The 15,181-nt window shown below is 45.4% G+C and overlaps 1 protein-coding gene and 1 pseudogene across 1 annotated transcript; one reads left to right on the forward strand and one right to left on the reverse strand.

Moving 5' to 3' along the window:
* The first annotated feature begins 252 nt into the window (after positions 1-252).
* LOC129517990 (protein ARMCX6-like) lies at positions 253-3,004 on the forward strand. The gene is made up of 2 exons (XM_055338064.1): positions 253-275; positions 1,867-3,004. Exons 1-2 carry the CDS (start codon positions 253-255, stop codon positions 2,387-2,389), a joined length of 546 nt encoding a protein of 181 aa, XP_055194039.1. The 3' UTR covers positions 2,390-3,004.
* A 5,982-nt stretch (positions 3,005-8,986) lies between these two features.
* Positions 8,987-13,550, reverse strand: LOC129517991 (potassium voltage-gated channel subfamily S member 3-like; annotated as a pseudogene).
* Positions 13,551-15,181: the final 1,631 nt, after the last annotated feature.

Consider the following 15,181-nt stretch of genomic DNA (forward strand, 5'->3'; position numbering starts at 1 on the left):
GTCTTTTTGGTCTTTCCATCAGCTCCCTGTCTAACTTAGAGAGATGTGTTCATAGCTGAGTGAGGAAGGAAGAAAATTTTCTGGTTGTGTTCGGGTTGGTGTGAGAATGAACATTATCTGGGGAATCTTGGGGTCAGGGTGGGGTTTGAGGCAGAGACCTGAAGGGGTAGAGTCGGGTTTCCCTACACCCCCAGGTTACCCACTAGTTCATTTTAGTTCTCTAGATGATGGACGGGGTCATGGGGAGAGTTGATGCTGGAATACAAGAGTGAAAGGTGAGAATTGGGAGCACCTAGGTGGTTCAGTGGTTGAGCGTCTGCCTTTGGCTCAGGTCATGATCCTGGGGTCCTGGAATCGAGTCCCACATCAGGCTCCCAACAGGGAGCCTGCATCTCCCTCTGCCTGTGTCTCTGCCTCTCTCTGTGTGTCTCTCATGAATAAATAAATAAAATCTTAAAAAAAAGAAAAGTGAGAATCATTTGACAGAGTCCTGAATCCATAAAAGCTAAGAATTGTGGTTTCCCACCCAGAACTAAATCTTCACCAACCGCTATCTTTTGGTTTCCTTGTTTGTCTGTAGAGGGCAGCACATCTCAAGGGAAAGAAAGAGAAAAAGGCTATGAAACAGTAAAAACTAAAGTGTTTCTTCAAGGAAATCTGGAGTTTGAACTGCCACAGGGGGGTGGTAGAGGCAAACTTGCAACCAGAGCCCATTCCTCAACCCAACCCTGTCTGTCTTCAAAAAAAAAAAAAAAAGCAATGCTTAATCTCAATCCTTTTTGGCTCTGAAAGAAGCAGCAACAAAATCAATGGGGCAAAAATGAGGGGAAGGTGGGCATATGAAGGGAGATAAACGAGGTCAAGAGAGAGGCTGGAGGGCAAGGAAATGGAAAAAGTAAGCATTTGGGGGTGAGAGTGGGGTGGGGTGATAAAAGTGTTTGGAACACAGGGTGGAGGGTGTGCCTGAGATCTAAATAGGAGACATTTGAAAACTAGATTTCTCACTCTAGGGAGAGGGCACTTATGTGCTAGTACATCTACCGATCCCCATTCTCTCTTGCTTAACTGTAGACATAAATTTAGGCAAGGAAGGAAGGAAATTGCTCTATAGAGTGTGATATCCTGGAGATAACCAGTGGAGGGTAGAGATATCCAAGTCAGGATACAAGGTCCAGAGGTAACTCAGAATCTTCCTCTCCCAGCCTTTGGTCTCCTTCCTTCTTACTTTGGTGCTGGAAAAGTCCAGTGTTGTACCTCTGAGGAAACAGGGGAAATGAGTATAGAGGAAGCAGAGGGAATGAATATAAAGGAGGAAAAAGCCAAAGAAGAAACATTTGAAAATTTAGACCCTTGGTGAGGAAAGAAAGGTATTGATATCCTTGTATTCTGAGTGTTGACATATCCATCTGAGGAAACTCAGATAAAATATCTATGTATTTGCATTGCCCTATTGGATAGCAGTTAGCACAATTTGTGTCTAGGAAACGAACGTCTAGCAATCACCACAATTAGATAGCATTTGCAAGAGGGTGAACTTCTGTGATTTGCATACGTTGGATGTGCTCAAGTAGGTGATTTAGTGAAAACAGATCTGGAGGTCAGGGGTAGAATTTACTGAAGTGCTTACTCACTAATTAGAGAAGGGTGAAACCACACTAAAAGATGAGCAGAGCAGGGAACATCACGCAAGATGAGGACAATTAAGGATCTAGGAAAAGATAAGTCCAGGGTATCAGGCTGAATGAACCATGCGTAGTAAGAACATGGGGCCTCCCAGGAGGACACTGTATGAATAAAAGAGAATCAACCTTTCCCCAACTAAAATTACCTGTTTTTTGGTGACGCTGAAGATATAACAACTTTTAGTTGTATTCTTGACCTCTCCAGGCATCCTTTCATTCAGGGAAAAATGTGGTTTGCTCAGCTCAAGGATGCTGGGTTTTCATTTAGCCACGATATCAATAGTCATTTGGCCAACCTCTCCATTGTTGGAAACACGATCCTCCCTGCTATTAAGCAGAAGGCTCTGGATAACTTGAATGCAAGTGTTGAAAATCAGGGCCAGATTAAGATGTACGTCAATGAAGTGTGTCGGGAGACTGTGTCACATTGCTGCAACTCATTTCTGCAGCAGGCCGGATTAAATTTGTTAATAAGCATGACAGTTATTAATAACATGCTTGCCAAGTCCGTTTCAGACGTGAAGTTTCCTTTGATATCAGAGGGAAGTGAATGTGCTGAGGTTCAGGTTTTGAAACTGTTGATAGGTTTGTCTGAAAAGCCTGTCTTGGCAGGGGAATTGCTGGGGGCCCAAATGCTGCTCTCCTTCACGTCCCTCTTTATCAGGAACGCCAACAGACAGGTTCTCCCCCAAACCCTGGCCTCTTAAATGGCCACCTCGAACAGAATGGAACCGAATCCACCCAAAACCCTTCTGGTGAACACACACTCGTGTCGTTCTCATGCAGAGAATCTGCAGTGGATGCCATCGGAGATCCAGCCTTAGCCAATCACCACATCATGGGGTGAAAGTTACACTTGCTAAATCGAGGACCACACTCTTAGGGGCCAGGCAAGGGTTCTCACAGAGCTTTGAGTGACTCCTTGGTTTTGCAGTCAGTCTGCAGGCAACGTGCATTGTCAGTGACTCCCTTGCGGCCTTCCTCGTGTGGCAAAGGGATCCTTTCAGCTGCCAGCTGTGGCTACAGAACATCATATTAGAGCATCGCGAGGGATGCCTTGCCTGTGCTGGTCTCCCTGTCTAAGCTGGACCGTTTTGGGGAGACCAGACGCATATCGGGCTCGTGCTGAAAATGCATCTGTTGCTGCTTAGGTTGAATTCTTTTTCCTTTACTCCTCCTTTGCGAGGTGATGGATGGTGAACCCGTTGATCCAAAAAGTACACTGCCTTTCTCTGTGCTGTACTGACTTAACTTCACCCACCCAAGCCTATGTTTGTATGTATCATCAATAAAGTTGTGTGCTTTGATTGACAAAAGCAAGACATGGAACTTGTCCTTGAGTTTACAGTCTACATGCAGAGGAAGACAAAAATATGCAACCAATGCGACCTAAGTAGGGTGCTTGCTCCCTGACAGGTGCATACTTCTCAGTGCTCCTAGGAGGCAGGGGGAGAGGCTGGCTGCATGGCTCAATATAAGCCTCAAGAAAGGGCTGGGGGCTGGGGGCGGAAGCAAGGGAGCAGAGGTGGGCTGTGTGGAATTAGGACTCAAGGAGACAGCACTTGTGAAGCAGGTGACTCAGACTCTGGCGCCTGGAGCAGAGCAATCCCTCGATGAAGATGCCTTTCCTTAACTGCCAGCCTAGACAGAAGGTCAGTATCCTTGGGGTTTGTCTGCACAGCCTTGGGGACCACTCAGCAGTGCACCTCTGTGCATTTAATGCACAAGAATGGCAATGACGGTTGTCCCTTGCTGCGTGGTATAGTTCTCTCTGTCCTGCGAAGCAGCTGTTAAACCTACCTCCAGGCCCACTCCCTTCCTTGGGGCCCCAAGCCCAAATCCCTGGCAGAGTGAGAAGGGTTGGCCCCACTTCCTTTGGGGAAGCCTCCTTTCTGGTCTCTCCCCGGTACCTTTAGTGACATCCAAGAAGGGGCCAGTGAAGCACCCCCCTCCCCATGAACTCCCCATCAGGGTGGTAAGGCAGACGCTGGGGTTCCTGGCAGGGCTATGGCTGGTCCATCGGGAGACAGCTCTGCCCCTCCCCCCATCCAAGCTCCTGACACCACTTGGAGGAAAGGAGGAACCCAGCCCTGTGTACAGAACCACTCTGTGGATCCGGACGACTCGTGCTGCCACCCCTCCCAGCACTGCCAGACCCCTCCCGGCAACCCTTGGTCCCTGCATCACCAAAGCCAGGTTCCCTTCCCTTAGGCAGTGCTGTCTCTGTGCCTATTGCCCTCTCCTTGTCTCGCTGGGATGCTGCTCTGAGCCCTGTGCCCTGGGCATCAGCACTGTATGTGTGCTCTGCCCTCTGACTGCTCTCCTCCACACAGACCATAGTCTTATTTTTTCCTCCATTCTCCTTGGGTCTGGGTTGCGGGTAGATCACAACTCTTCAGCTTGTACCCATCTGCCCCGCACTTTGGGCTGACTAGCAAGTGCGGGTGGTTGTCTGCCAGCTCCCAGGACCATCTCTGGGGAGTCTTCTAACTTGCAGTGGGGACACTGCCTCTTCCCAGGCACTGGCACCTTAGATGGCCAGCATGTGACTTGTGGTTGCTGTGACGCCACACCCCCAGCAGGGCGCGCGCGCGCACGCACACACACACACACACACACACACACACACACACGCTGGGTGCCACCCTCCCTGGGCTTCCTCTGCTGACTGCTGGGTCCTGTCATGTTTGCTAAGAGTTGCTAATGCGACCACCCCTTTCTCCCAAGCCAGCCTCAGGTGGACTGGGCAATGTTTCCAGTCAGTTTGCTCTGCAGGCAGCTCCCACACTCACCTGTCCCAGTGGAGCATGCTTTGGTCTTTGCTGTCTTCAGCGACAGACACCTCTTTTACCTCAGCACAAAGGCAGGAGATTTTCTACTTCCTCCTGGCTGGGGGTCCCAAATTAACAGGCACTTCCCTGCTCCTCTGTGCTCTGCCAAATCTCCATTTGAGTGCTGGCACAGTTGTCCTCCATCTCCAAGGCAGGCACTTGGCACTTTTAGGCCACAGCTGACTTCTAACCCAGGGAGGGCCTTGGAGACTTTCTGCTCATCTCCTGAGCAACTGTCTGTCACAGGCAAGCCTTGGCATCCAAGGGCCTCCAGGGTGTGGTCTTGGCCCAAGGCAAGAGCCTCCTGTGCATCTGTTGGCCCTGCCCTCCCCCAAACACTCCCCTGTCTGGTAGCTCAGGCCCCCGGTCTGCCCTTTATCCCTTGGTTGGTTGCTGTGCCAGGGCAGGAGCCCTAGGGCCAGTGGAAGGGATTCGGGAGCAGGCCTGCCAGTCAGGTCCTGATTAAGACATTGAGAGGCTATCAGCACCAGGAAGACCATGGTGCCCCCTCCCATACCTAATTCAAAATGAAACAGCATGGGACCACCAAGCACCAAACTTGCCTACCTGCCTGCTGCAACTAACAGATTCTTTTTGGGCTTCTCCATGGTAAACACTTGACAAGGTCATCAAAGCTGCAGCTGTCACACTGTGTGGGGAAGTGCCCTGCCCTGATGGGGCCCACCCCAGCCTAGCCTGCCTCTTGGGTCACTCTGAGGGGCCTAGTTCCCACAGACTGCCTACCAGCTCCAGAAAAGACCTGGTTTTGCTTCTTTTCATCTCCTGATGACATCTACATTTGGTGCCTGTAAGTACTGGTTGCACACTAACTCCCAGTGCCTCCCCAGCTTGCTACCTCTCCTGGGGATTTTGTGATTTAACCCCCACACTCACCTGGCCCCCAATAAGTGCACACACAGGAGGTTGCAGACATCCAGCTTCCCACCGCATACATCCAGTCTCAAACTTTGCCTCCTCGCCCGGTTTCAACCACCATCCCCTCACTTTGATGTGTGCCACCCACAGATAGGCACAGCCCTCACCAAGCCTATGTCTAAGCCACCACAGCACCATTCGGCTTAGAATTTGACCACTGTGGCCATGACTGGCCCCAGGATCCCTTCTGGGGGCTCCCTTGGTCTAGGATTTAGATGGGTGCCTCACTATAGTCCAGCACAGTCCTGCAGAGGATTGGCCAATCAATCCCTTGTCTGCCACTCATGCTGCATGCATCACCCCACCCAGCCTCTGTCACTTCCCTCCTCTCTTTGCTCCTGGCCTCCTGTTCCCCCTGAGGGAAGACTGCTTTTCCCTTATTGCCTCTTGTTTTTGTGTGTGGCTTAGGATGCCCTCCCTCATGCCCTGATTACAGAAAGAGTCTTCTGTAGGGTTTCCTTTTTAAAAATATTTAATTAATTAATTAATTAATTAATTAATTAATTAATTAATTTATGAGAGAGAGAGAGCAAAAGTGTTGAAGAGAGAGAAGCAGGCTGCCCATCCAGCAGGGAGCCCGATGTGGGGGCTTGATCCCAGGACACCGGGATCATGACCTGGGCTAAGGGCAGCTGCGTAATTGACTCAGCCACCCAGGTGCCCCTCCTATATGGTTTGGTTTCTTAATGCCTTCACGCTTTTCCTTGAGGACCATTTGAATGGTAAATGGTTCTCCAACCTTTCATTTTCAGGCTGTAGGTGTCCTTAGGTCTAAAATGAGTCTCTTGTAGACAGCAAATAGATGGGTCTTGCTTTTTTATCCAGTCTGAAGCCCTGCAACCCTGCGTCTTTTGATGGGATCGTTAAGCCCATTCACGTTCAGAGTTACCATTGAAAGATATGAATTTAGTGTCATCATAATACCTACTCAGTCCCTGTTTTTGTGGATTATTTCTTTGGGTGTCCTCCTCTTTCTTTTACAGAGTCCCCCCTTAATATTTCTTGCAGAGCCGGTTTGGTGGTCACATATTCTTTCAGTTTCTGCCTGTCTTAAATGAATAACCCTCAGTAACCCTCGTCGTTAGATCCTCCAGTTTGGATTGCATCTCATTTAATTGATTTTTAATTTCTGCCTGATTAGATCTAAATTCTGCAGTCATGAAGTCTCTTGAATCCTTTATGCTTTTTTTCCAGAGCCACCAGTAGCTTTATAATTGTGCTTCTGAATTGGCTCTCTGACATCGAATTGTAATCCAAATTCTGTACCTCTGTGGCAGAGAGGACTGTTTCTGATTCTTTTGTGGTGAGTTCTTCTTTCTAGTCATTTTGCTCAGTGCAGAGTGGCTAAAAACGAGTTGTACTTGTTAGAAGCGCAAACTCTTCTCTCTGTAGCGTTCCAGCTCTTCTCTCTTTAAATCTCAGGTCGAATTCGTAGGTTTTCAGGATGATTTGAAAGTTATCTAGGTAAGTTGGTGGGGACAGGTGACTTGGGGACCCTACTCCTCCGCCATCTTGCCCCGCCCTCGCCTTCACGCTTTTCCACTTCAAGGGTTGTCTCACAGATCTACTTGGAATTCACCTTCATGCAAGGTGGGAGGTGTGGTCCAACTTTACTTCTTCCCCCAAATGGATAACAGACTAACCCAGCACCATTTATCACTCCATTCTCATGCTGCTGTGTGGCATGTCTGGGATGCTCATGCACCCAGCTGAGCATCCCCTCTGTGGCTCCCTGGTGTGAAGCTTCTCCTGAGGCACAGCTGTCTCCCAGGAAACTCTAACTCACTCAGGGGCCCTCAGCTCACTGGGGCCCCTATGGCAGGTGCCTTGTGTGTGAGCAGGGAGGTGGGTGTTGGTGCTTGTGAGCAAGCCTCTGCCCCAGGTTCCTTCTCAGGACATACTCCTGCCTTTAGGAAACTGTCCTCTGGCCTACTTTAACAACATGGGGAAGTGGGGACTGGTTTCTTCTCTCACCAAAATTACTTTACTTGTGTGAGAGAATAGCAAGTTCATTTTCTATCTATAGACTTGCTGCACTTTGTACATGGTACTCATTAGCTGCACTTGAAATATAGCTAATATCACATGTTGAACTCAAATGCTCAATGGTTTCTCTTGACCCTTGTTTTTTTGGAGGAGTGTGATATATTTGATCAATCTGTAATTTAATTTTTCTTTAAGTATTTTTGTCAATGTTTTCTACTGAACTTTTATATTTTTATTTATTTAGAACAGTCTGTACATCCCACATTTACTGGAATAGTTTTGCCTATATTTCCTTCCAATATAAATATAGTTTTCTTTTACAGTTAGCTCCTTTTTAAAGCTACTAGTGGTGTATATGTATAATGTGTGCATTTTTGTGTACATTTTCCTTGAGGTAGACTTTATATCCTAATTTTCTCTAAATGCATAATTAGTGGAGAGCCTGGGTGGCTCAGTCAGTTAAGCATCTGCCTTCGGCTCAGGTCATGATCCTATAGTCCTGGGATGGAGACTTGCATCAGGCTCCCTGCTCAGCAGCAGCCTGCTTCTCCCTGTTCCTCTGCCTGCCGCTCCCCCTGCTTGTACTCTCTCCCTCTCTCCATCACATAAATAAATAAAATCTTTAAAAAATACATGTATAATTAGTTATACTAATGGCATTTATTGCAGAATTCAATTTTTTCCCCATACTGAATAAGGCAAGTCTATTAGGCCCCTAATTTCCATGTCTATCTAGGACATGAGCATGGGTTTATATGCATTGTCTCATTTTGTGAACCTTACATGCAAGTAGTCTTCAGTTGTTGGGCCTTTGATTCTACTTATCAGTAATTTACAGTTACCTTAGTGTGAGTAAATGACAAACACAGATTGATACATAAGCCATAGTAATAAATCCCACCAAATACCATTTATCATTTTTCCCAAAATCTTATCACAACTCTCTTGTTTTTTTTTAAAGATTTATTTATTTATTCTTTAAAGACACACAGAGACAGAGAGGCAGAGACATAGGTAGAGGGAGATGCAGACTCTTCACAGGAGCCCAATGCGGGACTCCATCCCAGATCCTGGGATCACGACCTGAGCTGAAGGCAGCTGCCCAACCACTGAGCCACCCAGGCATCCCAAAACTCTCTCTTGTAAAAAAATAAATTGCAGAGCAAGGCATTTAATTCACTTAAGTGATCAAAACAAAGGAGATTCTATCATTTTGGAGCAATGAATGTCCAAATATGGCTGAAAGGTACACCCTGAGAATTAAATGATTTTATTTTATTTTTTAAAGATTTATTTATTCATGAGAGACACAGACTGAGAGAGAGAGGCAGAGACGTAGGCAGAGGGAGAAGCAGGCTTCCTGTGAGTACCCCTATGTGGGACTCCATCCCAGGACCTCGGGATCACAACCTGAGCAGAAGGCAGGTGCCCAACCACTGAGCCACCCAGGCATCCTGAATTAAATGATTTGAATGAACCCATTGAGGTTCATAAAGTTCCATTAACCTAACATCATGAAAGGAAACAAGATATAGGCACAAATGTCCTTGCTCATTTTGCAGTGCAATTGTCCAAGGATGCTGTGTTATAAACATCCTCATTGTCTTCAATGCTTGAAGCATCTGTGGAATTGGGATTGTTCATCACAATTCCCACAGAAGATAGACTGGTAACAAAGACATGCATCCAGTGTGCATAAATATCTCTAATGTTATAGTAAGGTAGCTCATGATACTTCTCTGGTGGGTCCTCACTGCATTGGTCCACATCAGTGTCCTGCTTCTGGAAAAGTTGTTGAAGATAATGGTGATAGGAAGGGTCACCACCACGATGCCACAGATAATGCGCATGCTGTCAATAAGCTTCCTGACCAAGGTGACTGGGTGGGTGTCTCCGTGACCCATAGTAGTCAAGCTGATGATGGCTAACTACCAGCAGACAGGGATGCTGGTAAGGCTGGATATGTGGTTATCTTTCTCCTCCAAGTAGATAAGCACAGAAAAGATGGAAAAGCCCACAGAGAGAAAGAGAAGCAGCAGCCCAACTTCATGATAGCTATGTCTCAGTGTGACCTAGAGACCAAAGTCCTACTGAGTGCCAGACAAGCATGGGAATTTGGAAAATCCTCATAAGCCTGAGGATCTCAACCACCTTGCCCATGTTCTCAGTGTCCTCACTCTCTTCCTCCTTGGTGTCTACTGCCAAGGTGATATAGAAGAGAATAAGGAAGATGAGGTCAATTATGTTCAGAGCGTTTTTCCAGAATTTCTTTTGACAGGGAGCAGCAACCAGCTAGATGGTAAACTCACAGGTGAACCAAGTGATGCATGGGTCTCCAAGCCTTCCAGCATGAGGTCATCCATTTCTTCATCCTCATTCTGAAACTCTGATATACTGTGGACACACATAGCCTCAATGGAGGCCAGCATCATGTTCAAGGAGGAGATGGCAATGAGCTTGGCAGACAAGCAGTAGGCTGGGCTTTCCATTCAAATCCAGGTCTTCTTCCAGAGTTGACTAAATCACATCTTGTCAAACTTCTCCAGCTCCTTCTCAGAGAAGACTCTTCAGAGGAGTTGGTACTCCTGCTTTTCTGGTTCCAGTCCTTGTGGTTTTCTTCCTTGCTTTCCTGGTAGGGCTTACTACAGCAGAAGCTGATGAAGAGCTCCTCAATGCCCCAGTACTCCATCTTCTGGCAGATCAAAAACACATACAGCTCCTCCATGACAGGTACCTACCTCCCCATGTAATAAAAATTCAAAACCTATCTGAACAAGGAGGTGTTCCAAAAATAGTACTCTTTATTGGCCTTGCTGTATTCATCCCCTGGCTTCTGAAAGGCCTCTTCTGAGTGGCCGGTGAGCAGCTTTCTTTCTTTCTTTCTTTCTTTCTTTCTTTCTTTCTTTCTTTCTTTTTTTTTTAAAGATTTTATTTATTAATGAGAAGCGCAGAGAGAGTGGTGGGGAGAGGGAAAGAGGGAGGCAGAGAGAGAGGCAGGCTCCATGCAGGGAGCCAGATGCGGGACTGCTGAGCCATCCAGGGACACCCCCTCACCCCCCCCCCAGCAGCTTTCTGATTCTGGTGTGGGGAAACCACAGGAGAGTGCTTTGGTCGAGGCACTGCTTAAAACACCACCCCCTCCCTGACGTTAAAATTGAGGAATTCCTCCTCTTGTCCAGAGTGATGGAAAAACTCACCAAACACCACAGTGGATAGAGGAGGCAAGGAGCTGAATGGGGAGGGAGATGAGGAAGTTCACACTGCACCCTTGTGGTGTAGATATCACACTCTGCCCTCATTCTTCCAGTGGAATGTCCACCACCATCATCCAAGAGGCTCTGCCTTTCTTCCCTCACGGTATGTGTGGTGCACTTAGGCATTTTGCGGCCAAAAAGAAGAGAAGAATCCTGTTTTTTGTTTGTGTCAGCCAAAGTAATCGCTGGGAAATCACTCTCCCAGATTTGGGGTGAGAGAGGATCCCCCACCTACGGGCTTCTTTGTCATCTGTAGAATTATAAGCTTCTGCTGCCCATCACATCTGCTTTGTGGCACGTACTCTGCTGGGAACTGCAAGAGTCCAGGTGACGCACTCAGACTCCCTGAGCCCGGTGGAGGCCGGCGGAGGCCGGGGAGGCCGCTCGCCCGCGCTGCAGGGATCAGGCCTGGCGACACACAGCCCTGAGCTGAGCCAGCCGTGGTGGCGGTGGCAGGAAGGCAGGGTGGCCCGCCACAGTCTGTCGCCCTGTTCCTGCAGATTTCCAATTTTTTAAAACGTTTTAATTGACATTAAACTAAGTTTGTGCTTTAATTGACAAGAATTGGCATCTTTACAATTTTCCCATGTAGGTACGTTTATCTAAATCCTTATTTCACTTAGTGAAGCTTTCTTTATAATGATCTTTCCCATTTCTTTCTGGGTTTCATTCCCACGTATTTGTCTGTTTTTGTTCCCTCGTGAATAGGCATGTCCTTTACCTCCTCTTACAATGCTATTGTACTTTTTTTTAGGATTTTATTTGTTTATTCATGAGAGACACACACACACACACACAGAGAGAGAGAGAGAGAGAGAGAGAGAGAGAGAGAGAGAGAGAAGCCGACTCCATTCAGGGAGCCCAACGTGGGATTCGATCCGGAGCCTCCAGGATCACACCCTGGGCTGAAGGGGGCGCTAAACCGCTGAGCCACCTGGGCTGCCCTGTACTTTGATTTCACTGTTCTTATTCCATGTGCCAACACACTGGACCTATCTATGGTTTCTGCTGCTTTCAGAACAGCAATAAAAAAGGGGGGAAAGTTCCAGTGCTTCACCATGATCACTCCAAAAGAGGAGGGAAAAGGAAAAGAACAAGAATTGACTCCTAACTATGGGAAATGAACAAGGGGTAGTGGTAGGGGAGGTGGGCGGTGGAATGGGGTGACCAGGTGACGGGAACTGAGGGGGGCACTTGATGGGATGAGCACTGGGTGTTATAATATATGTTGGCAAATCGAACTCCAATAAAAAATATACAAAAAAGTAAATAAAATCTTAAAATATATATAAAAAAAGTTAAGTCCTATTGTTCCCCAAAATGCTCTCCCCTATGTTCCCTATAGGCCCTTTCATTTTTCATCTGTATTCTCTTGCTCCTTCTCCCCTGGCAATGGAGTAGTTTAGACTGGTTCTTCTGGTTTATTCAAGCATTTTTTTTTTTAACCCTGACAAGGTCTCCATTAAGTTTAGCCATCTGTATTCTATTGTCCTTTGTTTTTGGATGTATGGATATGGGATGATTTGGAAGGAAGGAAAGGTAGTTTGATGGCTCAACTTATTACTACAAATAAGTACTTCAAATAACCATGTCATGGATCTCCCTTTGAATAAATATTTGCATCTCATAAGGACCAATTGTCAATGTGTAAATATGTATCTAGAGTTCTGTGTTTTTCACTATCCAGACTTTTCAATTGGGTAGTAGATGGACTTGGTGACTCTACACAGGGCGGGGGGAAGGGGCATGCGAAGGTAAGGGAGGTGATGGGGAGAGGGGTAAGTTCCCACCAGTCTTCTCTCTCAGCCTGTTCTACCTTGCTACCTGGGCTGCCCTGTGTCAGACCCCACACTTTTTGCAGTTTGTGCCTAAGGAAGTGAGAAACTAACCCCAGTGCTCTGAGATTTTCCAATAGCTGATCTAATAATTTCTAAGATACCCCTGTCCCCCAGGGTGTATTAATCAACTAAAATTTAGTGGATAAAAAGAAGAAAGGGAGAAGGGAAGAAAAGGAAATATATATAAGCATTAAATCGTTATTTGTAATATCAAGAAAAATGGGGAATAAAACACTAAATATCCACACATAGGGGACTGACTATATAATTATGACATATTTATGCAATAAAAGATTATTCGGCTATAAACCAAAAAACATTTTATGTAGTGATATCAAATGATTGACAAGATTGACGAAACCCCAGGGTTTCTATCTAGGAATTGCTTTGAGCCAGAAGATGTGACTGGTTGTTATTCCTTCTTCTCTCTCCCTCCACAAAATTCCTCTCCAATGGACACTTCCTTTAGGTCCCAAATTCTCACTACCTGTAGCATCTAGCAAAGATCTATAGTCAGAGTCTTCCAGGCCTGCTTCCTGATGTGTAAGGAAAGCTTTTGGAATTTAGCAAAACTCTAAAGTGATGGCTACAAGTTTTTAAAATGAGCTTTAAGAACTTTAGGTTTCTTGAGTAAGGTACAGGCAGTAGCTTGCTTCTCTTTGTGTGAGGTTATAATCCTCAGTAGTTTGAATGGTGAATGGGCTACATAAGAACATTATTTACATGGAGAATTATTTCCCCCTGTAATTCAAATTAGTTGAATTTTTTGTAACAGTATCATGTTTACTTGCTAAAGGGATTGCACCAGACCAAGGTTAAGAATTGGTGGGGATGCAGGGGGCCAAGTAGGTAACCAGGACACTGCCCTCCCTCCCTATATGTTTGCCTCAGTCCTTGGGGGCTGGAACAAGAAACACTGTATGTGGAATTACGAAGCTCTACAAAGCATATATCAGGCATCTCACATAACGTGCTGTCCACAAGGCTGTGCAAAGATAGGTCAACCAATTCTTTATACGTCATCTTCAATTTATTGTAAAAAATTAGTAATATCCTAATGGTTCAAAGTTCAAAAGATAAAAAAGTTCAAAACATAACAAAGGGTATACATTAAAAATCTCCTTCCCACCTCTCTGTCACCACTACCCAGCTCTCCCCCACCACAGGCAATATTACCAGTTTCTCGTGCACCATTCTAGAGAAATTTTATAGCTATGTATATACATAGATGATTATATATATATGTGTGTGTGTGTTAACACATATATAAAAATCTTCTCAATCATTTTATATCATTACATAAAAATGTTTTTTGGTTTATAGCCGAATAATCTTTTATTGCATAAATATGTCATAATTACATAGTCCCCTATGTGTGGATATTTAATGTTTTATTTCCTATTTTTTCTTGATATTACAAATAACGATTCAATGCTTATACATATTTCCTTTTCTTCCCTTCTCCCTTTCCTCTTTTTATCCACCCAATTTTAGTTGATTAAGCTATATTTCTTGGTGTTTCCCTTTGTGCTACTGAATATACTTAGACCTTTATTGCCAGGTTTGTCTGCTTTAGATGGTGTCTTTTGACTGCAGCTGCTAAGGATAAGAACATCAACATATTTATATTACCTCCCACCTTTTTCTTCCCTCTCCCAATTACTGTTAGTTATATCATTTCTATTTCGTCTGGGTTATCACCATTACATTTGTTCCATAACCACAGTCACTGCATTTGTTTTGGTCTTTGTCCTAAATTTACATAGACTTGACAGCAATTGCTAGAGTTTTGCTATAGTTTCTTTCTTCCCTGTGCTTCTGTCACTTTTGTTTTCCTCCTTGTGATTCTCTAACATTTTTCCTGAGGCCTGACAGCTCATATTGTGGTTTATTCTTATCTTGCCATCCCTTTCTTGAGCTCTTGCTTAATTGCTTCATTAAAACTTTCTAACTTATGGAGAAATATTTGGTGACAATTTTCATCTACTTTTTTTCTGATGAGTTTTCTTTATCTGTCCTGCATTTTTCAGGCCCTTTTTCTCTCAGTGTGGTGTATTACTTATGTTTACCTATTGGGCCACTTCTATTTTGATTCCTCATCTTTGAGGGATATCAGGTTTTATTGAACCAGTTCTTTTTTTAGAAAATCCATCAAAGACAAGTGTCAGGGAGCACCTGGGTGGCCTAGTGATTGAGGCCTTTGACTCAGGTCCTGATCCCAGAATCCTGGGATGGAGTCCCGCTCCCCCAGGGAGCCTGCTTCTCCCTCTGCCTAAGTCTCTGCCTCTCTTTCTGTGTCTCTCATGAATAAATAAATAAAATCTTTTTTTTTTAAAAGACAAGGGTCAGAGTTGTTTTCCCTGATACCAAAAATTTTCCTTATGTCCCATTTCCTTATGTCTCTGTCCCATTAGACAGAGGTAGCTATGGGGCTGTAGCATGTGCAGTCTCTCCTCTTCCTTGCTGCTTAGGGGAAGACTCCTCTCCAGCACTACCTTGGTGACAGATTACTTCCTGCAAATTGACCTGTCTCTGTTACTCATTATTTTGCCCATTTCTCTATGCTTCTTATTATGGATATCCTGCTCTGTAGTGGCTCTTGTTGTCAACTTGTGCGTGCTTTAAGAAATATACAAATTCGGGATCCCTGGGTG

Source organism: Nyctereutes procyonoides, unplaced genomic scaffold (genome assembly GCF_905146905.1).
Source record: "Nyctereutes procyonoides isolate TBG_1078 unplaced genomic scaffold, NYPRO_anot_genome, whole genome shotgun sequence".
Taxonomy (NCBI): domain Eukaryota; kingdom Metazoa; phylum Chordata; class Mammalia; order Carnivora; family Canidae; genus Nyctereutes; species Nyctereutes procyonoides.

Excerpts from the sequence above, each read along its gene's own strand:
- LOC129517990 (XM_055338064.1), top strand. The coding sequence starts at position 253 with ATGCTGGAATACAAGAGTGAAAG. Across the intron at positions 276-1,866 it reads CTGGAATACAAGAGTGAAAG|TTGTATTCTTGACCTCTCCA; the intron begins GTGAGAATTGGG and ends AACAACTTTTAG.